This window comes from Heptranchias perlo, chromosome 2 (assembly GCF_035084215.1).
Source record: "Heptranchias perlo isolate sHepPer1 chromosome 2, sHepPer1.hap1, whole genome shotgun sequence".
NCBI lineage: Eukaryota > Metazoa > Chordata > Chondrichthyes > Hexanchiformes > Hexanchidae > Heptranchias > Heptranchias perlo.
The window spans coordinates 47,654,822-47,679,344 of NC_090326.1; the positions used below are offsets into that span (position 1 = coordinate 47,654,822).

General features: G+C 42.0%; 1 protein-coding gene across 1 annotated transcript in view; it reads right to left on the reverse strand.

The window, feature by feature from the left end:
• atp2c1 (ATPase secretory pathway Ca2+ transporting 1) overlaps positions 1-24,523 on the reverse strand; it is a 103,089-nt gene that overhangs the window by 69,164 nt on the left and 9,402 nt on the right. The window contains exon 2 of the mRNA XM_068001842.1: positions 4,868-4,978. Coding sequence (XP_067857943.1) covers positions 4,868-4,978 — 111 coding nt within the window. The remainder of the gene's footprint in view (positions 1-4,867; positions 4,979-24,523) is intronic.

Genomic DNA, 24,523 nt, shown 5'->3' on the forward strand with positions numbered 1-24,523 from the left:
TACCTCATTTTATTGAGGATTTCTGCTTAACTGCACAAGTGGAGCTTTTGCCTTTTAGGGGTATGTACTGGTTTTGTATTGTACCAAAAACTTATTTGAATACTTCCCACTGTTCGTCTGTAGGTTTACCCATTAACAGCTCAGCCCAGTTCACTATGGGCAATTTTTTTCTCATCCCTTCGAAGGATGCCTTAATTAAATTTAAAACAATTATTAGTTTTGTTTTATGACACATGAAGTTTTAGAAAGAGAACTTTTTAAATCAGACAATGAAGAATACATTAAGGTTGTGTATACATCAGTCTGAGTCAGTACTCCGTGGGCGCAAAAGTGGCTGTATCACTTCAGTGCAAGTCCCATTTTGAAAATATCAATTCATGGCTTGATTTTCAATGTCTAGAAATGGAAAAGGCTAAAACAGGTCTTTCAGAGAATTCTGTTATCCCAAAAGTTCTCTACAATTTATTAATCCGCTTAAACCTTTCACTGGGATATGCAAGCAGCTATTGTCCAAAGTACATTTCCTATGCTGAAGCACTCAGTGAAACGTTGCCTAGTAAATACTGCTCTTCACTGAAATAATTATATTGGTAAATCAGTGTTTTTACTTTCATCAACAAGCATTCCACTTCCTTCATTTCAAATCTTGTATTATCAGTTTTATCCGTTCTGTACACTGAGGCCACTGCTACTGGTACAGCTGCTGTTACATGATAGCTGATTGTACAACATTGTTACATACAGGTTAATAGGTGGCTGCCACAAATTAAGCCATGATGTGGAGATGCCGGTGATGGACTGGGGTGGACAAATGTAAGGAATCTTACAACACCAGGTTATAGTCCAACAGTTTTATTTGACTCACCTGACGAAGGAGAAAGCCTCCGAAAGCTTGTGATTTTCAAATAAAACTGTTGGACTATAACCTGGTGTTGTAAGATTCCTTACATTTGGCCACAAATTAAGGCATTAACCCAATAAGTTACATTGAGTCACATCGAAACTACAACACAAGAACAGGCTATTTGGCCCAACTGGTCTATGCTAGCACTTATGCTTCACACGAGCTTCCACCCTCCCTACTTCATCTAAGCCTATTAGGATACCCTTCTATTCCTTTCTCCCTCATGTACTTATCCAGCTTTTCCTTAAATGTATCTATGCTATGTGCCTCAACTACTCCTTGTGGTAGCACATTCCACATTCTTACCACTCTTTGGATAAAGAAGTTTCTCCTGAATTCCCTATTGGATTAATTAACGGCTATTTTATATTTATGACCTCTACTTTTGGATGCCCCCACAAGCAGAAACATTTTCTCTATGTCTACTCTATCAAACCATATAATTATCTTAAAGACCTCTATCAGGTCACCACTCAGTCTTTTTTCTAGAGAAAAGAATCCCAGTCTGTCAGCCTTTGTTGATAAGGATATCCACTCAGTTCTGGTATCATCCTTGTGAAACTTTTTTGCACCCTCTCCAATGCCTCTATATCCTTTCCATAATATGGAGACCAGAACTGTGTTTAATACTCCAAGTGTGGTCTAACCAAGGTTCCACACAAGTTTAACATAACTTCTTTGCTTTTCAATTCTATCCCTCTAGAAATAAACCCTAGTGCTTGATTTGCCTTTTTTTATGGCCTTATTAACCTTACTACTTTTAGTGATTTGTATATCTGTAACCCTAGATCCCTTTGCTCCTCTATCCCATTTAGACTCTTATTATCCAAGCAGTATGTGGCCTCTTTATTCTTCATACCAAAATGCACTACCTCACACTTATCTATATTGAAATTCATTTGCCAATTACACGCCCATTCTGCATGTTTATTAACGTCCTCTTGCATTTTGACGCATTCTTTCTTTATATTAACTACACCCCCCAATTTGGTGTCGTCCACAAATTTTGAACTTGTACTTCCGATTCCCGAATTCAAATCATTAAAGTAAATTGTGAACATCAGTGACTTCAGCATCGATCCTTGTGGAACACCACTTCCCACCTTTTGCCAGTCTGAGTAGCTACCCTTAACCCCTACTCTCTCTTTTCTGTTTTGTAGCCAACTTGCTATCCATTCTGCTACTTGTCCCCTGACTCCACATGCTCTGACCTTCGCCATGAGTCTACAATAGGCCTTATCAAAGGCATTCTGGAAATCCAAATATATTACATCCAATACTCTTTGTTACTTCTTCAAAGAATTCAATAAGGTTGGTCAAGCATGACTTTCCCATCTGAAACCATGCTGACTATTCTTTATTATGTTTATGTTCTCTAGATGTCTTTCTTTTACATCTTTGGGTAAAGATTCCATTATCTTTCCTACCATGACCGACAGGTCTACAGTTCCCTGGACTTGTTCTATCTCCCTTTCTGAATATAAGAATAACATTAGCTGTCCGCCAGTCCTCTGGCACTATTCCCTTTTCTAGTGATTTTTTTAATGTATGTAATAGTGCCTCTGCTATCTCCTCCCTAGCTTCTTTTAATATTCATGGATGCAATCCATCCAAAGGGTCTTATCCTCCCTAAGTTTGATTAGTATATCAATTATCTCCCCCCTTTCTATCTTAAATGTTTTAATATCTTTTTAATCTCTTCTAATGTCCTGTCCACCTTGTCAGTCTCCCTGGTAAATACGGAGGCAAAGTAACTATTCAATATTTCTGCCATTTCACTGTCATTACCTGTGAGTTCATCTTGTGCATCCCCTAGTGGCCCCATCCATAATCCTCATTTTTCTTTTGTTATTTATGTGTCAGTAGAATACTTTGCTATTTTGTTTTAAATTCCTTGATAATTTAATCTCGTAGTTCCTCTTTGTTTTCCTAATTGTTTTTTTTTACTACTTTCCTAATCTCTTCATATTCCCTTTTGTCATCCTCTCCTTTACTGTCTATGTACTTACAGTATGCTTTTTTCTTTAGTTTCAATTTGACCGTCATATCTTTATTCATCCATGGTATTTCATTATTGGCTAGCTCGTTCTTGCTTTTTAGAGGAACATACTTCTTCTGAACTCTCGAACACAGTTTTAAATATTTTCCACTGCTGTTCTATCTCTGTCTGTGAAAACTTGTTTCCAGTTTACTTTCCCTAGTTCCATTCTCATCCCCTCAAAATTAGCTTTTTTCCAATCTATTACTTTGGTCTTTGTCTTACTTATGTCTTTCTCAATCATTATTTTAAACCTTATGATGTTAAGATCACTATTGCCTAGATGTTTCCCTGCGCTTACTTCTCTTATCTGTTCTGGTTCATTTCCCATTACTAGATCCAGCAGTGATTCCTCTCTTGTTGGGCTTCTCATGTACTGGGTAAGAAAGGAGTCACATACACACTGTAAAAACTCCATTCCCTTTTCTCCTTTCTCTACCTTCTTGCCAGTTTATTTGGGGGCAGTTGAAATCGCCCATAATTATTATTCGATTTTTTTTTACTCATTTCATAGATTTGTCTGCATATTTCATCCTCCACTTCCCTCCCACTATTATTAGGTAGTCTGTAGAATATGCCTATTAATGTGATCAATCCCTTCTTATCCTCTGTCTCAATCTATATGGATTCTGTTTCTATGTTACTTATGTTACTTATGTCCCTTTTTTCTATTGCCATTATGGTGTCTCCAATTAGTACAGCTAACCCCCCCTTCCGTAATATATTATTTTTGCAATATTTAACTGCCAGTTATCCTAAACATTGCAAAAGCTAATTTACAAATATAAAGCAGAACCCTGAGACTGAATTACTACATTAAACTGACTTTTAAACATGCATATTCAAACAATTATTTTTAATTAAAAAATTGACTTTACCAAACTGTGAAGAGCACAAATTAAGGGTAGTGCAGTCTGCATGATTATGGTAAAAACAATAACAAAGATAATTGTAATGTGGGAAATAAGTACACAGGACATTGTTTAACTGACAATTACAAGAAAATACATATGCATTTTAAACCAATATACATAAGTTAGCATCATGGGAGACACAATGCATTAAGTGCATCACTTGAAGTGATACTGGGCCACATAGACCAGGAGGTTCCCAGATTTAATCCCTGGTCTGTGCTGAGCTAGCTCATCTCAACTGTAGAGAGAATTGGCACTACAATTGATGTCAGCATCTGTGAGAATGGATGGGAGTGGAAAGGGCTCTTGCACCTGATAATTATCAAATGGTCCTTGCTGGAAAGTGCATACATATGAATATCAGTTTAAGATGAAATCAATCTAGGCTTCAAAGCCCTGCACTGCTGAATAACTGGTTAATGCATACTGTCTAGGCTCAAACATGAAGAATGGCCACTTGGACAAGATGACCAGAGGGCTACTGGTGATTCACCAGCTTAAAGAGACAAGTGTGTTGGGGAAAGAGGGATGGGAGCTATCAAATGTAAATATAGGTTTGCACTGAAGAGAAATGGATTATGTCACAAGAGTAGCTTCATAGCCTAACAAAACCACAGAATATGAAGAAAATTGTTTCTAAACATCTTTTTGTATCACTTATCAATATAATCACCTTATTACTCAATAAATGTTCTTTGTTACACTGTAATTACTCTGATTCATTTCAAGCAATCTTTCACAACCACAATTATTTTGAATAAATGGAGCAATACTTTCCAGTAAAAGATGCCTTACTGAAAAGTTTCTCAATATTCAAAATGGATCACATTTCAAAAAGGTGATTTTTATCATATTTTGGCTGTATAAATTAAATTCAATGTTGAATACTTCATGAACATAGTTGGCTAAAGCCCATATGACAATGACTCTTTAAATAAACATACAGACCACCGCACGTTCCCCCCCCCAACCAACTTTCACCTCCCCCCGCCCCAGTCACATATGCCTTACCTGTAAAATGCTAGCAACTTCATCAACAGGTAGCTCACTTGCCCTTTTTGATGACAGTACTGGAATCATTATTTCATTTTCACTGTGGTATAACTCCTCAGATCCCGGAACCTATAGCACCAGAGACAAAAAGACACTGAATTGGAGTGGAAATTAACTATCCAGATAGTATTACATAACTAAATACAGTACCTGCTTTAGAGAATACACAATGATACAGCTAACCTCTGTGCACCCATCCGGCAAACTATCAATGTGAAGACTGTGGACATTAACAATGTTGGGTGCTCAATGGTTTTAAAAGTTAAACTTGACAATTTCCCTTTCAATTCAAATTTATACAAGACATCCAAAACCAGGAATATCAGTGAACTGAGCCCAGGCAGGCCAACTAAAAGACTGTAGGCTTGAACACATTATAATCTAGGCTGACAATTCAATGCAGTACTGAGGGAGTGCTGCAGTGCCAAAAGTGCCATAAGTGCCATCTTTTGGAGAAGACGTTAAAGCAAATCCCCATCGGGTTGTTCAGGTGGATTTGAAAGGTCCTATGGCACTACTTGAGGAGGAGGGAAGTTTCTCTGGCCAACATTTATCCCTCAGCCAACACCACCAAAACAGATTCATTGGTCGTTCATCTCATTGCAGCTTATGGGCCCTTGTGCACATTTGCCTATATAACAGCAGTGACGACACTTTAAAAGTAATCATTTTGCTGTGAAATGGTTTGGGACATCCTGAGATTGTGAAAGGTGTTATGTAAATACAAGTTCTTTCTTTCTGAATCACAAGCAGGTCCTTTCAATTGATCAGGTGGCATGAATTCCACAACTGGTTTTACTAGTTCTTCAGTCTTCTCAAAGTTGCCAGCAGAAATAATAAATAACTGGGAGAGTAACATCCTATCAGCTTTAATCAAATCCATCTGACACCGCAACAGTAAAGACCAATGCCCCAATAGAAAATAAAAATGTACTTCGATACACACCCAGATTTAGCAAAGAGTGTTTGTTAAAAGCCTTCAGTAGAACCTGTGTCTTTGTGGGAGCACAATGCACTAAGGAGACACTTAGGCCCCGATATTTATGGGAAGGAAGTGCGTTTGGGGAGGGGGGAGGGGCCAGGAAATGCCAGGAACGCAGAGGTCCTGCCGAATTTAACGGCAGGGCCTCATCATTTTTTAAATTCTGTTTCCCGCCTGGTAGCCGGACAGATTCTGGGCGGAAAAGCTAGCGGTAGAAGGCCGCAGCCAGGGACCCTTGGGGTCGGACCCCGACAATCGGGAGGGAGGGGGGACTGGAAGAAATTGAGGATTTGGAGGGGGGAGACCGATTGCTGCAGAAAATTAGCTAGAGGGGCCGGGGGGAACCACACCTGGTCTTCCTAGCCCACAAGCAGTGCTCTAAAAAGCACTTAACTGCTTGATCTGACTGCTCTCACCTCTTGTAAACAATTTTACAACACCAAGTTATAGTCCAGCAATTTTATTTTAAATTCACTATTAAAATATATTGAATTTAAAATAAAGTTGCTGGACTATAACTTGGTGTTGTAAAATTGTTTACAATTGTCAACCCCAGTCCATCACCGGCATCTCCACATCATGCTCTCACCTCCTTTTAGCTGCCAGGTTTCCCGAGCCCTGAGAAATCCAGCCGGCCAGTATTAAACTCATATGGCTGCCAAAATCGGAGGAACGGAGCCTCTAACATATTATAATGACGGACCCACCTCTCCAGACCAGGTTACTAGGACATCCCCAAACCCTTGTGGCTAAAGTGGAAGTAGGCGCGTTCGCGGCGGGTTGGACTCGGGTTTCACATATTTGCTGATTTAACTCCCCTCCCTCCCACCCATCGTGGGGGGATTAAAATTCCCCCTTTGGAATGCAGTCACTGTTCCATTAAAGCTATTAAACACCTACTGTTATTGGCCCATTAGGAACTCTGTTTAGTACACAGTCATAGAATCAAATTTGAGAATATAGCATTCAGGCAATCGCAAGACTGAATTTTCAAGTACCGTGATCTAATGCTTTACAGACTACTAGACCCCAAGGCAGCTACTGGTCTATATTCTAGCTAGCTACAATAAAAACAAAAATGTGTAATTTAATTCAAAAGCCACATCAGTCCTTATTTTGACAGAAATAACATTTTAAAATGCTCCATCTAGCAGGATATATTACACTTACATAACGACCATATATAAGGTTCTATCGCAGTGAACATTAATTATATATATAGAAAATAAAACCAAAAATGCAGGTGTTATAGGGGATTCGATAGTCAGGGGATAGACAGGCGTTTCTGCAACTGCCGATGTGAGTCCTGCATGGTGTGTTGCCTCCCTGGTGCCAGGGTAAAGGACATCACTGAGAGGGTGCAAAACATTTTGATGGGGGAAAAGGGAACAGCCAGAAGAAGGGAACCAATGACATAGGAAGGAAAAGGGTTGAGGTCCTGCACTCATTGTCAGGAGCTAGGGAGGAAGTTTAAAAGCAGGACCACAAAGGCAGTAATCTGTAGATTACTCCAACTGCCACACGGTAGTAAGTATAGGAATAGTAGGATAAGACAGGTTAATGAATGGCTGGAGCAATGGTGCAGGAGGGCGGGCTTCAGATTCTTGGGGCATTGGGACCAGTTTTGGAGCGGGAGGGATCTGTTCAAGTTGGACGATTTGCACCTCAACAGAGCAGGAACCAATGTCGTCACAGGGAGGTTTAAGAAGTCTACGATGAGATTGGAATGCATGTGCGTAAATACATGTAGCGTGGTAAGTAAAGTTGGTAAGCTGCAGGCTCAAGTCGCCACATGGGACTATGATATAGTGGCAATAACAGAGACCTGGCTCAAAGAAGGGGAGGATTGGGTACTTAATATTCCTGGCTATAAGATATTCAGGAAACATAGGGAAGGAAGGAAAGGGAGGGGGTGGCAGTATTGATCAAAGAAACTATTACAGCACTGGAAAGGGATGATGTAGATGAGGGGTCAAAGACAGAATCTATTTGGTTAGAATTAAGGAACAATAGAGGAGCAATTATGCTACTGGGTGTATACTATAGGCCACCAAATAGTGGGAAGGAGATAGAGGAGCAAATTTGCAGCCAAATTACAGAATGATGCAAGAACTATAGAATAGTGATTATGGGGGACTTCAATTATCCCAATATAGATTGGGACAGTAACAATGTAAAGGGCAAAGGGGGCGAGGAATTCCTGAAATGTGTTCAAGAGAGCTTTCCGGAACAGTGTGTATCCAACCCAACCAAGAAGGAAACAGTGCTGGATCTAGTTCTGGGGAATGAAGTGGGCAGGTGGATCATGTTTCAGAGGAGGAGCATTTGGGGAACAGTGGTCATAATATCATTAGGTTTACAATAGTTATAGAAAAGGACAAGGAACAACCAAATGTGAAAATGCTTAACTGGAGGAGGGCATATTTCAGTGAGTTAAAAAGGGATCCTTGCCCAGGTGGATTGGAATCAAAAATTGGCAGGCAAAACAGTAATTGAATAATGGGAGGCCTTCAAGGAGGAGCTGGTTCGAGTATAGAGTAGACACATAACTATGAGAGGGAAAGGAAGGGCATCCAAAGCTAGGGCTCCCTGGATAGCTAAAGAAAGAGAGATTAAAATGAAACAGAAAAAAGAGGCTTATGACGAATGTAAGGTTCATAATACAGTAGAAAACCAGGCTGAATACAGAAAGTACAGAGGAGGTCTAAAAAAGGGAATAAGAGGGGCAAAGAGAGAGTATGAGAATAGATTAGCGTCTAACAAAAGGGAACCCAAAAGTCTTTTATAAACATATGAACAGTAAAAGTGTAGACAAAGGAAGGGTGGAGCTGATTAGCAACAAAAAAGGAGATCTTCTTCTGGAGGCAGAGGGCATGGCTGAGGTACTAAATGAATACTTCACATCCATCTTCACTAGAGAAGAGGATGCTGCCATTGTAGCAGTAAAGGAGATGGTAGTAGCGATATTGGATAGGATAAAAATAAATAAAGGAGGTACTTAAAAGATTGGCAGTACTCAAAGTAGAAAGGACACCCAGTCCAAATGGGATGCATCCTAGGTTACGGAGGGAAGTAAGGGTAGAAATTGTAGAGGATCTAGCCACAATCTTCCAATCCACATTAAATATGGGGATGGTGCCGGAGGAGTGGAGGAATGCAAATGTTACACCCCTGTTCAAAAAAGGGGAGAGGGATAAGCCCGGCAATTACAGGCCAGCCAGCCTACCGTCTGTGATGGGGAAACTTTTAGAAACAATAAACCAGAACAAAATTAATTGTCACTTGGAAAAGTATGGGCTAATAAATGAAAGTCAGCACGGATCTGTTACAGAAAAATCGTGTTCGACTAACTTGATTGAGTTCTTTGATGGTACCGCATTGTGGACCGCAGATAAGGTACCGCACTGTAGACTTGTGGATAAGATCAAAACATGTTGGAGTCAGGGGACAGGTAACAGATTGGGTAGCAAGTTGGCTACAAAACAGAAAAGAGAGACAGTAGGGGTTAAGGGTAGCTACTCAGACTGGCAAAAGGTGGGAAGTGGTGTAACACAAGGATCGATGCTGAAGTCACTGATGGTCACAATTTACTTTAATGATTTGAATTCGGGAATCGGAAGTACAATTTCAAAATTTGTGGATGACACCAAATTGGAGGGTATAGTTAATATAAAAGGAAGAATGCGTCAAAATGCAAGAGGACATTAATAAACACGCAGAATGGGCGTGTAATTGGCAAATGAATTTCAATATAGATAAGTGTGAGGTGGTGCATTTTGGTATGAAGAATAAAGAGGCCACATACTGCTTGGATAATAAGAGTCTAAATGGGATAGAGGAACAAAGAGATCTAGGGGTACAGATGCACAAATTGCTAAAAGTAGCGACACAGGTTGATAAGGCCATGAAAAAAGGCAAACCAAGCACTAGGGTTTATTTCTAGAGGGATAGAATTGAAAAGCAAAGAACTTATGTTAAACTTGTACAGAACCTTGGTTAGCCCACACTTCGAATATTGTCCAGAGTTCTGGTCGCCATATTACAGAAAGGATGTAGAGGCACTGGAGAAGGTGCATAAAAGATTCACAAGGATGATACCAGAACTGAGAGGACATCCTTATCAGGAAAAGCTTAACAGACTGGAGGTCTTTTCTCTAGAAAAGAGAAGGCTGACCGGTGACTTGATAGAGGTCTTTAAGATAATAGGGTTTGATAGGGTAGAGAGAGAAAATGTTTCCACTTGTGGGGAGTCCAAAACTAGAGATCATAAATATAAAATAGTCGCTAATAAATCCAATAGGGAATTCAGGAGAAACTTCTTTACCCAAAGGGTGGTAAGAATGTGGAACGCGCTACCACAAGTAGTTGAGGCAAATAGCGTAGTTGCATTAAGGGGAAACTAGATAAGCCCATGAGGGAAAAAGGAATGGAAGTGTATGCTGATAAGGTTAGATGAAGTGGGGAGGGAGGAGGCTCGTGTGGAGCATAAACCATAGACCAGTTGGGCCGAATGGTCAATTTCTGTGCTTTAGTTTCGATGTAAAATTGAAACTAAAGAAAAAACCATACTGTAAGGACGTAGACAATAAAGGAGAGGATGACAAAAGGGAATACAAAGAGGTTAGGAAAAAAGTCAAAAAGACAATTAGGAAAGCAAAAAGGAACTACGAGATTAAATTATCAAGCAATGTAAAAAGAAATAGTGAAGTATTCTACAAACACAAATAACAAAAGGAAAATCAGAACAGGGTCACTGAGAGATGCACAAGTACGCCGGCATTGACCAATTGGGCAAAATGGCCTGTTTCTGTGTTGTAGTTTCGATGTAACTCTGGAAATAATGGAGAGGGTTGATGAGGGTGGTGCGGTTGATGTGTATATGGACTTTCAAAAGGCATTTGATAAATTACCACATAATAGACTTGTTAGCAAAATTAAAGCCCATGGGATTAAAGGGATAATGCCAGCACGGATACAAAATTGGCTAGGGGGCAGAAAGCAGAGAGTAGTGGTGAACGGTCATTTTTCAGATTGGAGGGAAGTGTACAATGGTGTTCCCCAGGGGTCAGTATTAGGACCACTACTCTATGATATATATTAATGACCTGGACTTGGATATACAGAGCATAATTTCAAAGTTTGCAGATGACACAAAACTCAGAACTGCAGTAAACAATGTAGAGGATGGTAACAGACCGGCGAAATGCACAGACACGTGGCAGATGAAATTTAACGCAGAGAAGTTTGAAGTGATGCATTTTGGTAGGAAAAACGAGGAGGCAATATAAACTAAATGGTACAATTTTAAAGGGGGTGCAGGAACAAAGAGACCTGGCGGTGTATGTACACAGATCGTTGAAGGAGGTTGGACAAGTTGAGAAGGCTGTTAACAAAGCATGTGTGATCCTTGGCTTTATAAATAGAATTGCTGGACTATAACTTGGTGTTGTAAAATTGTTTACAAACATTCATGCACCGACCTTCGGGTAAGCTTTCTCCAAGGCGGCCTTTGAGACACACGACAACGCAAAATCGTCGAGCAGAAATTGATAGCCAAGTTCCGCACCCATGAGGACGGCCTCAACCGGGATCTTGGGTTCATGTCACGCTACACGTTACCCCACCAGCGAACAAATGTTATCTGTTTTTAATATAACAGGTCAGTTGCTGTCTTTTCTATGTTTCTACCTCTCTATCTCTGTTTTTTTTTGTTTGTTGTTTTTTTTTGGTGATTTGTATATTCGGAGACCTTGCAGGTAACACCTGTCTGTCTGCACACTGATTGCCTTGGCAACGGGCAGTTGAAAAAACTGTCTAATCACCAAGACTGTGAATTATAAATGCGATTTCATTTCGAGGATTTCATTTCCAACAAATGTTCACCTGAGGAAGGAGGAAGCCTCCGAAAGCTTGTGAATTTAAAATAAAATTGCTGGACTATAACTTGGTGTTGTAAAATTGTTTACAATTTATAAATAGAGGCATGGAGTGCAAAAGCAAAGAAGTAATGCCAGCCTTCATAAAAACACTGGTTAGGCCTCAGCAGGAGTGTTGTGTTCAATTCTGGGCACTATACTTTAGGAAGGATGTCAAGGCCTTAGAGAGGATACAGAAGAGATTTACTAGAATGGTGCTAGGGATGAGGGACTTCAGTTATGTGGAGAGACTGGAAAAGCTGGGGTTGTTCTCCTTAGAAAGAGGTGTTCAAAATCATGAACAGTTTTGACAAAGATTAAATAAGGAGAAACTGTTTCCAGTGGCAGAGGGGTCAGTAACCAGAGGACAAAGATTTACGGCGATTGACAAAAGAGCCAGAGGCGACATGAGGAAACATTTTATTATGCAGTGAGTCGTAATGATCTGGAATGTACTGCCTGAAAGGGTGGCGGCAGCAGATTCAATAGCAACATTCAAAAGGGAGTTGGATAAATACTCAAGGAAAAAAACTTACAGGGCTATGGCGAAAGTGCAGGTGAATGGGACTAATTGGATAAGAATATAAGAAATAGGAGCAGGGTGGGAAAGTGGAGTTGAGGTCAAAGATCAGCCATGATCTTATTGCATGGCGGAGTAGACTCGCGGGGATGTATGGCCTACTCCTGCTCCCATTTCTTATATTCTTATACTATAAGAAGGAGATATTAGGGCAGGTGACCAAAAGCTTGATCAAGGAGATATATTCTTTAAGATGCTCCTTAAAACCTAAGAAATAGGAGCAGGAGTAGGCCATCCGGCCCCTTGAGCCTGCTCTGCCATTCAACAAGATCATGGCTGATCATCTACCTCAACGCCATTTTCCTGCACCTTCCCCATATCCTTTGATGCCTTTAATATCTAGAAATCTATCGATCTCTGTTTTGAATGTACTCAATGACTGAGCCTCCACAGCCCACTGGGGTAGAGAATTCCAAAGATTCGCCACCCTCAATGAAGAAATTTCTCCTCATCTCAGTCCTAAATGGCCTATCCCTTATTCTGAGACTGTGACCCCTGGTTCTAGACCCCCCCGTCAGGGGAAACATCCTCCCTGCATCTACCCTGTAGAGCCCTGTAATAATTTTGTATGTTTCAATGAGGTCACCTCTCATTCTTCTAAACTCTAAGAGAATACAGGCCTAGTCTATTCAATCTCTCCTCATACGACAATCCCACCATCCCAGGAATCAGTCTGGTGAACCTTTGCTGCACTCCCTCTATGGCAAGTATATCCTTTCTTAAGTAAGGAGACCAAAATTGTACACAATACTCCAGGTGTGGTCTCACCAAGGCCCTATATAATTGTAGTAAGACATCTTTACTCCTATATTGAAATCCTCTTGTAATAAAGGCCAACATACCATCTGCCCTCCTAATTGCTTGCTGCACCTGCATGTCAGATTTCAGTGACTTATGTACAACGACACCCAAGTCCCTTTGAAAATCAACATTTCCCAATCTCTCACCATTCAAGAAAGACTCTGCATTTCTGTTTTTCCTACCAAAGTGGATAACTTTAAAGGAGGATAGAGGGGTAGGGAGGTGCAGTGGTTTATGGAGGGAATTCCAGAGCTTAGGGCCTAGGAAGCTGAAGGCATGGCCCCCAGTGGTGGAGTGATTAGAATTGGGGATGCGCAAGAGGCAAGAACTGGAGGAGTGCAGAGATCTCAGAGGGTTGTAGGGCTGGAGGAGGTTAGAGAGATAGGGGAGGGATTTGAAAACAAGGTTGAGAATGTTAAAATCGAGGCGTTTCTGGACTGGGAGCCAATGTAGGTCAGTGAGCACAGGGGTGATAGGTGAATGGGACTTGGTGCGAATTAGGATACAGCAGAATTTTGTATGAGTTTATGGAGGGTGGAAGATGGGAGACCGGCCAGGGGACCATTGGAGTAGTCCTGTCTAGAGGTAACAAAGGCATGGATGAGGGTTTCAGAAGCAGATGAGCTGAGGCAGAGGCGGAGATAGGCAGTCTTGGTGATGGAACGGATGTGGTCGGAAGCTCAATTCAGGGTCAAAGAGGCTTCCAAGGTTGCAAAGAGTCTGGTTCAGCCTCAGACAGTGGCCAGGGAGAGGAATGGAGTCGGTGGCTAGGGAACGGAGTTTTTGGCGGGGATCGAAGACAATGCTTTCGGTCTTCTCAATATTTAGTTGGAGGAAATTTTTGCTCATCCAATCGGACAAGCAGTGTGACAAATCAGAGACAGTGAAGGGGTCAAGGGAGGTGGTGGTGAGGTAGAACGTACATGTGGAACCTGATGTGTTTTCCGATGATGTCGTCGAGGGGCAGCATGTAGTTGAGAAATGGGGGGGGAGGGGGGGGGGCCAGGATAGATCATAGAATCATAGAAAGGTTACAGCATGGAAGGAGGCCATTTGGCCCATCGAGTCCATGCCAGCTCTATGCAAGAGCAATCCAGCTAGTCCCACTACCCTGCCTATCCCCATAGCCCTACAAATGTTTTCCTTTCAAGTACTTATCCAGTTCCTTTTTGAAAGCCACGATTGAATCTGCCTCCACTGCCCTCCCCCAATCCCGGCAGTGCATTCCAGGACCTAATCACTCGCTGTGTAAAAACGTTTTTCCTCATGTCACCTTTGGTTCTTTTGCCAATCACCTTAAATCTATGTCCTCTGGTTCTTGACTCTTCTGCCAACGGGAACAATTTCTCTCTATCTATTCTGTCCAGACCCTTCATGATTTTAAATACCTCTATCAAATCTCCAAGCAATCGTCTCTATTCCAAGGAGGACAACCCCAGCTTCTTCAGTCAATCCACGTAAATAAAGTCCCTCATCCCTGGAATCATTCTAGTAAATCTTTTCTGCACCCTCTCTAAGGCCTTCATATCTTTCCTAAAGTCCAGAACTGGACACAATACTCTAGCTGTGGCCGAACCAGTGTTTTATAAAGATTCATCATGACTTCCTTGCTTTTGTACTCTTATGCCTCTAATGAAAAAGCCCAGGATCCCGTATGCTTTTTTAACCGCTTTCTCCACCTGCCCTGCCACCTTCAATGATTTGTGCATATATACCCCCAGATCTCTCTGTTCCTGTACCCCTTTTAGAATTGTGTCCTCCAGTTTATATTACCTCTCCTTGTTCTTCCTACCGAAATGTATCACTTCTTACTTTTCAGCGCTAAATTACATCTGCCACGTGTCCGCCCATTTCACCAGCCTGTCTATATCCTCTTGAAGTCTATCACTATCCTCCTCACTATTCACTACGCTTCCAAGTTTTGTCTCATCTGCAAATTTTGAAATTATGCCCTGTACACCCAAGTCCGAGTCATTAATATATATCAAGAAAAGCAGTGGTCCTAGTACTGACCCCCTGGGGAACACCACTGTACACCGCCCTCCAGTCCAAAAAACAACTGTTCACCACTACTCTCTGCTTCTTGTTACTTAGCCAATTTTGTATCCATGCTGCTACTGCCCCCTTTATTCCATGGGCTTCAGTCTTGATGACAAGCCTATTATCCGGCACTTTATCAAACGCCTTTTGAAAGTCCAGATACACATCAACCGCATTGCCCTCATCTACCCTCTTTGTTACCTCATCAAAACACTATCAAGTTAGTTAAACACGATTTGCCTTTAACAAATCCGTGCTGGCTTTCCCTAATCAACCCACACTTAAGAACATAAGAACATAAGAAATAGGAGCAGGAGTAGGCCAATCGGCCCTTCGAGCCTGCTCCGCCATTCAATAAGATCATGGCTGATCTGATCCTAACCTCAAATCTAAATTCATGTCCAATTTCCTGCCCGCTCCCCGTAACCCCACTTGTCCAAGTGACCGCTAATTATGACCCGAATTATCGTTTCTAAACGTTTCCCCACCACTCAGGTTAAACTGACTGGCTTGTAGTTGCTGGGTTTATCCTTAAACCCTTTTTTGAACAAGGGTGTAACATTTGCAATTCTCCAGTCATCTGGCACCACCCCCCGTATCTAAGGATGTTTGGAAGATTATGGCCAGTACCTCCTCAATTTCCACACTCACTTCCCTCAGTAACCTAGGATGCATCCCATCTGGACCGGTTGACTTATCTACTTTAAGTACAGCTAGCCTTTCTAGTACCTATCAATTATTAGCCCATCCACTATCTCAACTACATCTTCCTTTACTGAGACTCTGGCAGCATCTTCTTCCTTGGTAAAGACAGATGCAAAGTACTCATTTAATACCTCAGCCATGCCCTCTGCCTTCATGAGTAGATCTCCTTTTTGGTCCCTGATCGGCCTCACCCCTCCTCTTACTACCCATTTACTATTTATATGCCTATAGAAGACTTTTAGATTCCCTTTTCTGTTTGCCGTCAGTCTATTCTCATACTCTCTCTTTGCCTCTCTTAGTTCCTTTTTCACTTCCCCTCTGAACTTTCTATATTCAGCCTGCTTCTCACTTGTGTTATCAACCTGACATCTGTCATACGCCCCTTTATCTGCTTCATCTTACTCTCTATCTCTTTTGTCATCCAGGGAGCTCTGGCTTTAGTTGCCCTACCTTTCTCCTGCATGGGAATGTACCTAGACTGTACCTGAACCATCTCCTCCTTAAAGGCTGCCCATTGTTCAATTGCTCCATTGCTCATTGCTCATTGCCCATTGATCCACATGTTCACATGATAACTACAAATGGTACTCACAAGAACCAAATTCTTTTTTAAAACTTTTTTTAAAAAATCAACACTGTGGCCAGAGTTAGCCTTGAACCAATGATCTTGTGACTCAGATGAGAGTGCTACCAAATAAGCCAGGTCAACATTAGTTGATTACTATTCAATTTTTTTTTAAATGCAAACCATGTGTCTTTTTTTTTTAAAAAGAGCGGACGAATGATTTTTATTCAAACATAATATGTAACTGATCAGTAAATAAACAAAAATCACAGTAAGCCCATTCATTTTGCTAATAACTCACATGACCTACACTTTTTAAAAAGGTGCTTATAAAGGTTGTCATGCGCTCAAGCATGTTGGGTTGATTTGTCTTTGACAATAGCTCCAAAAAGGGATGTAGATCATTTACAGTTATACAAGTATAGGACACATTTCAAATATTATTGAAGAAGCCCTAAGGTATTCAACCATTCTTTCTTTGCATCACTATAATTTTTTTTTAAAACTCAACTTTTTAAGTACAAGCTTTATGTATTTGCAATTGATGAATCATTCTTTAAAGCAGCAATGTGGAAAAAAAAATCACAAAAAAAGCTTATTTGCATAGAAATTTGTCAAAGTCCAATGCCTTTTGAATATTAACCAAAACGGTCAAAGCCGCCTTAACCGTGGTTATAAGAGCCAGACCAACTCAGAGCCACGTGGACCCAAATGGGTGGTGTAAATTTCCAAATCTAAATCACATGGTAAAAATCACAGGAAGCCAATTCGTTTTGCTAATAGCTCACACCATCCGCACTTTTTAAAAAGGTGCTTTAAAGGTAGTCATGCACTGAAGCACATTGGATTGATTTGTCATTCTGCTGACTACTCCCACGTAACAGTTCCCCTACCAAATTTAGTGCACGCACAGCTTTTTTCGAACTGGCAGTTGTTGCTTACAGTAAACTAATAAACAGGGTAAAATGATACACAAACTGGCAGATTTTGGGGGGAATCTTTCCCCCACTTTATTCTATACTGTAAACTTTGTACACAAAATCACAGAAAAGGTAAATGGAGTTAAAGATTGTTGTGTGGGAAGTTAAACCGGTGACTAAGAAGGAGTAGCAGCACCCATGCTTTTTTTTAAAACTAGCCTACCTGCCCGTGGAACTCCCCCACAGGTTCATTTTATCTCTGCATCAGAATCCCACACCGTTAAATAAAAACATAATCATTGCTGTTGCCCTTGATCTTCCCTACCTTGCTCTTTGGCTTGGCACAGGAAACAACAAAAGATTTTGCAACAGAAAATACATTTTAAAAACAAATACTAACAAGGGTTTCTTCTGCCTGCTTGAAACGTACTCCTTTTATTTTCAGTTTCAATGTTTTGTCAGCAATCAAAATAGGTGGTGGGAAACCACAGTATGGAGCACTCAGGGAGAGATCATCATTTTTCCCCATTGGTCTGTCAGCTTCTAGTATGAATGAGGAATTTTCATGGAGATGGAGAATCATCAAATGACTCTAATGTCCGATTGAAAATAAGATAAAGAATAATCCACCAGATATGCCAGTCTTCTACACTAGAAGTCCATCATTAGCACTTCAGCAAATTTAAAAATGTCAAATGAACTGGATAGTCAAAATACAATGAATCCTGTTCAGACATCTGCACAATTAAAAGATTTGTACATATCACCCTTCACAGCAAATTTGTATGTCACACCCAGGGTGTGTTACGATTCAGACTTTCTCCTAACTCTTAAGTGTCCACTGCAAAAATACTAGCCCCGATTTTAACTCGGGGCAGGAATCGGGTGGGCTGGGTCCGAGTTGGGCAGCAAACCCTCCTGACCCAGAATTTCAAATCCAGGGCCCCACTTGCATGCCCTGGTCAGTTTCTGCCCAAAACTGGCAGGAGGCAGCAGGTGGCTGGCCGTCGGGAGCACAATGTCGAGCAGAAGGAGGCCGCTGCCAGGGACCGAAGGAATGGTCCTCGCCGCTCAGGTAAGTCGGTCTAGGATGGGGGTTGGGGAAAGCCCAGGGCAGGGGATGCCTACATTTTCCTTGTGGGGCTTGGAGAAGCACTCCTGCACCTCCCGGCCCTGAGGAGTACTGCTGCTCCTCCTTGCTCCACGCGGAAGGTAAAAAAAAACACGTTCATTTTTGGGTATCTCTGCTCCGACTCCATTGGTCTGGCAGAAAAGCCACAACCACATCCCCACTCAGTCCCATGGCTAAAACAGCAGCCGAGCCCCGATGACGCAATGGAGCCCAATCTACACATTTAAAGAAGGACTCCACTGATTTCCAGCAGGTGTCCTTCTCGTAGGCTCAGGAGGACAGTTTAAAATTGGAGCCTGCGGAGTTGGTGGGGGACATCGGCAAGTGAGTCCCACGGGCTATTTTAACTGCTGCCTGGCTAGTTTCTGCCGGATGGGCAGGTTTAAGGTTGCTCTTACAGTTTCCATAAACAGAGCAAGTTTCCTATGAACTGAAGCCTATGCCCTTACACGGGATGTAAATGGGATAGTGTGTCACAGAACAATTACCCTTTTACTATGCTACTACTCAAAGATCATGTAGATGCCCACGATCATTCTCCTGTCCACTCTAAAAGACAGTAAATCTCACACTATCAGTCATGAATTACACTCTTCTCCTCCCTCCCCTCAATGTCATAAATTCACCGTTGACGACATCTCTCCTACTAACCCTCCTGCGCCCCATTTCCTTCAATTCCTGTCCCAACCCACTTGCTGGCTGCCAATTCCTTTCTCTCCTTCAGAATCTACTCCTACCCCACTTCAATTCCCCTTTTACAATAGTTCCTCCCCCCCAAATTGCATTTCTCATCTACTGCGCCCCCCCTTCCCCACTTTACTGGCTGGTATTTTCCTCCCTTCATGTCTGGCAGTCCCATGCGTCGGTCCCCCTGCCCATGCTGATCTGAATTCCCCTTCCTCAGGTCTCCATCCCCGCCCCTCAGCTGACTGAATGTCCTGTTCATTGCCATCCGTCGCACCGAGAGACTTTCCAGGCAGAGGCACAGAGCACAGAAAAGCATTCCTTCCACTGTCCCTCTTCCACCTCCGTCTCCTCTCTCTCCCCTGCTCTCTACATCCCCTCCCTTCTCTTTCTCGCTTCCTCTCTCTGCCTCCTCCCTTTCTTCTAACCCTCTCTCCTCCACTTCCTCTCCCCCTCCTCACCTGGCGCTCTCCCTTTTGACTGGTTCCTTTCACCTTCTCCTCCTCCTCCTTCTCTCCCCCACATTGGTTCCATTATCCCCCACCATTTAAACTTACTTGACCTGAAGATTTAAAATTGCACAGGAGATTGACTAGTACATATATGTCAGCTGGAAGTATAAACTAAATGAGGCTGTGCTGGGGTGGAGGAGGAGGTGCTAGATGAACAAAGAGATATCGGGAGCTCAGTTACATAAGTCATTAAAAGCTAGCTTGTATGTTTTTTTTTTATTCGTTCACGGGATGTGGGCGTCGCTGGCAAGGCCGGCATTTATTGCCCATCCCTAATTGCCCTCGAGAAGGTGGTGGTGAGCCGCCTTCTTGAACCGCTGCAGTCCGTGTGGTGACGGTTCTCCCACAGTGCTGTTAGGAAGGGAGTTCCAGGATTTTGACCCAGCGACAATGAAGGAACGGCGATATATTTCCAAGTCGGGATGGTGTGTGACTTGGAGGGGAACGTGCAGAAATATGACCAAAAAGGTTATTGGGATACTGGGCTTCATCCCATGAAAGCAAGAGGTTTAGAATATGAAAGCACTATTACCGTTATATTACTTAACATATTTAACGGAACAGTCAGGGTGGATAAGAAACAGCACTTTCGTTTAGTAGGGAAATCTGGAACAAAGGGTCATAATCCCAGAATTCAAGCTTAGCTAATTAAAAGCAAATCCAGGAAAAACTTCTTTGTACAAAGGATTGCGAGAATTTGGAATGCATTACCCCAGAGTCAACGGAGATGTTTAAAACAGAGATAGATGCTTACTTGAGACTAAGGGTATAAAGAGGCACGGAGACAAGGTAGGAAATTGGGATTTAAAAGATAGAACTGGCATGGCTCAATGAGCCAGATGTCCTACTTCTACTCCTAACCCCCATACTATATACTCCCAACACTTCAATTTGTAACGTAATAAATGCTTCCAAATTACTTCATTTTCTCTTTTAAAAAACAAAAATTAAACTTTCCCCTTTACCCAATGCACCAACTTTCCTTTGTATAGGTCTGCTACTCTCACTGGGTTCTGGTGCTTGATTTCTGTTCTGTTCTTGGTGCCAGTACTCCACTTCTGCCTTCATCAAGTGCACTTCCTGGACCTAATGCACCCATGAGCTTAGTGCCCATCAGTGCTTCTTTTGGAACCTCAGCACAACTTGGGTACTGGACTTTTCTGCCAATTATCAGATTACAGATCCACATGAGGAGAAAGAGCAGCTACAGTTCCAGGTGCAGGAAAAAGTAACAGCACATGAGACTGGAGAGGCAGCACGTGACTATTAGATTCCCCCAAATATAGTGGTCTGGGCAGGATGTCAGCGAGTGGCAGTAGGGTTGCCAACTATCCCAGATTGTCCAGTAGTCTCCCGGAATAAAGCGTGAATCTCACAGGCAACAGCCCAGGAAAACTTTGCCCTTTAAATTCACCCCACCCCATGATGTCACCAGCTACTGCTGCAAAGAAGCCTCTGGCTTGGTGCATAAAATTACAAAGAGACATATAGATTAAGTGAGTGAGCAAAACTGTGGCAGATTGATTTCAACGGGTAAGTGTGAGGTCATCCATTTTGGACCAAAATAGGATAGATCCGAGTATTTTTTAAATGGTGAAAAGTTAGGAACAATGGAGGTCCAAAGAGATTTAGGAGTCCATGAACACAGATCACTAAAATATAGTAGTTAGGTACCAACAACAATCAAAAAGGTTAATGGAATGTTAGCCTTTATAATTAGATGGCTAGAATATAAAGGGGAGGACATTTTGCTACAGCTATACAAAGCCCTGGTTAGATCACATCTGGGGTAATGTGCTCAGTTCTGGGCACCGCACCTTAGAAAGGCTATATTAGCCTTGGAAGGAGTGCAGCGCAGATTCACCAGAATGTTACCAGGGCACCAAGGGTTAGATTATGCGGAGAGATTACATAAACTAGGCTTGCATTTCCTGGAATGTAGAAGGTTAAGGGGTGATTTGATTGAGGTTTTTAGGATTTTGAAAGGAATCGATAAGGAAGATACAGAAAAACATTTTCCGCTGGTGGGGTCCAGGACAAGGGGACATAACCTTAAAATCAGAGCCAAGCCATTCAGGAGAGAAGTTAGGAAACACTTCTTCATGCAAAGGGTGGTAGAAATGTGGAACTCACGCTTACAAAAAGCAGTAGATGCTAGCTCAATTAATAATTTTAAATCTGAAATCGTTCGATTTTTGCTAGCCAAGGGTATTAAGGGATATGGAGCCAAGGCTGGTGGATGGAGTTAGGATACAGTCATGATCTCAATGAATGGCAGATCATGTTGAATGGCCTATTCCTTCCTATGTGATGGAGATCGGGGAGAGGGAGACAAAAGCCTGGGATCAGGGATTAGAGAAGATAGGGAGAATGGAAACTGGGGACTATTGGGGGGGGGGGGTGGAGTTGTCACCTCCACACAGAACTGCGTCTAAATCAAAGTCAAAGGAGATAGGGAGAGAGATGGAGCCCGTTAAAAATGGCATCAAATGGGGAGCCTCACCACACCTTGTACAGTGCAGGGAGGATTCTAGCTGTAATTACATGAATTTCAGTGGGTTATATGAATGCTAGTTACAGGTAGGACAATGGGCGTTAAACCCATTACTACCAGTCATATATAGATGATTAGTGAATTACTGTATTACTGTTAGTTATGAGGGGAATCTGAGTGTTACCAGTATTATTATTAGTTATCAATGCAATTCCAGTGAGTTACTATTAGTTACTGGCGGAATCAAAGTTCCTCTGACCTCTGCAAATCCCTCCCCTACCCTCGGTTTCCCTTCTTCGGGTGCTAATGGCCTCCTGGTTCTTCGAAGTTCTCACACAACAGTTACTGGTGCGAAACCATAAGCAAATATACTCAACTACAAGGGAGCTTTATAAAGTAAATGTAGTATCAGATATCACGTGGTCAAACCTCCAGAAATGCCTCCAACCAGAGTTGGCCACCCTAGGCAGAAGCAGAGGTCGAGCGCCAGGTTCCCAAATCAAGTGGCAGTAGCAAGAGATTAGTGAGCAGCAGTGGCAGATATTGAGTGTCCACAGGGACCGTGGAGCAGGCTTGTAGTAAATATAAGAAACCATGCCCATGGGCTCCAGACTACCTGTGAGCAACACCATGGGAGATCTACTAGTAATAATTATTAAAAATAAGCAAAAGTAGTACATTGTATAAATAAAATGAACACATCTTCTAAAAAGAACAGGTCATAAAAGAAAGCTTGCTTTCAATTACATCATTTAAAATATTTCCAGCATTTACTTGCACAATCTAAAATTGATGCATCGCTGCTACCCTAAAGAAACACATTTCAGCTATACAAAATTAGACCTCTGCCACTTGGCAGATAGACAACAGGCTGTACAGCTCAGGAGTACTAAACTGAAAAACAAAAGTACTGGCTGGTCAAGATTTGTGCCTCTCAACTTCATTAGTAATTTTTTTTCCAGTATTGTGATAGATTGTTTTATACAATAAATGGGTTATGGGGAAAGAGCGGGGGAGTGCAACTAATTGGGCAGCTCTTTCAAAGTGCTGGCACAGGCATGAGGGGCCAAATGCACGAGGGGCTGAAAGAACAGCATTTCATAGTATCAGAGAACCTTTCAAAATAGCAACAATGTTATGGATTTTATTTGAGGAATACAGATCCATTGGAACACCAAGAGTGAAAAAAGTTAGCTACCTAAAGGATGCCTAATAAGTCAGGGGTGTCCAAGAAGCTGAATAAGAGCCAAACGTAGTCTGTGAGCTCCTTTGATCCATCCTGCGAAACATCAGCCGGTTCCTGTCTTCTTTGCCTTGTGTGCAAACCGATTTCAGCAGCATTGGACTGCTCCTTAAGACCCCAGGTCTGGAGCATGGAAAAGGCTGTTTCTTGATTTGGTCAAAATCCATCTCCCAGTGAGAAGCCCTTTCCAGTCCTCCAGGCCTGGGAACTTCAAAGAGCTGAAGCTTCCAAGTTTTCATGCCACAGGGGAAGGGAAAAGGAGGATTGCGGGGGGAGAAGGCACACTTTTTTTGTATATCCAGGAGGGTCTTGATTTGTACGCAAGAGGGTCTTCACTTTTGTGATTTTAAATTTTTGTATGTATGGGTAAGGTGTTTTCTTATGTACGTGGTCTTGCTTTTTGAGTATGGTGGCTCACTCTATTGCATAATCATATCTGGTCCTATCACTGGTTTTGTCATATGGATCCAGCCCCTAGCTCCAAAACGTTGGGCAGATCTGTAATAAAAGATGTTGCAGTGGCTCAGGTTGGGGGGGGTGGGGGGGGGCGGAGATGTTAATGCATCATAGTGTGGTACTGAGCTATACAGACCAGTAAGGTCCCAGATTTGATCCATGATCTTTACCTTTTTTTGTTAAATGTTCAAGTTTCCCAAAAATTGGCAGTCATAAATATTTGACTGACTTAAGCCCATTTTTTTTTACCTTTCTTGAGTCAAACTCCTATTCAAAAAAGAGCAACAAGATGTTGAGCATCCACTCAGAACACAGTCCCAAGATTCTCCCTTGGGCTTGGATTAAGCAGTCCTGTATCTATTGTTTCAGTACAGTATCTGCCTTTTCTGTCTCGGCAAGTAGGTAAAATGGGAGCTTATTCCATTGCCTCAGAGTAAGAGAATGCAGTTCAGGTGAGGGTTTCAAAGAGTCCAATTGTTTCTTCTTAATTCACCTTTATGCACTAAATTTGCTTTGTATGGAGTTGAACAGGTGTCAGCCAGGGTAGCAGTGGGTACCACAAAATTGGCGTCAGTATTTCTGGGC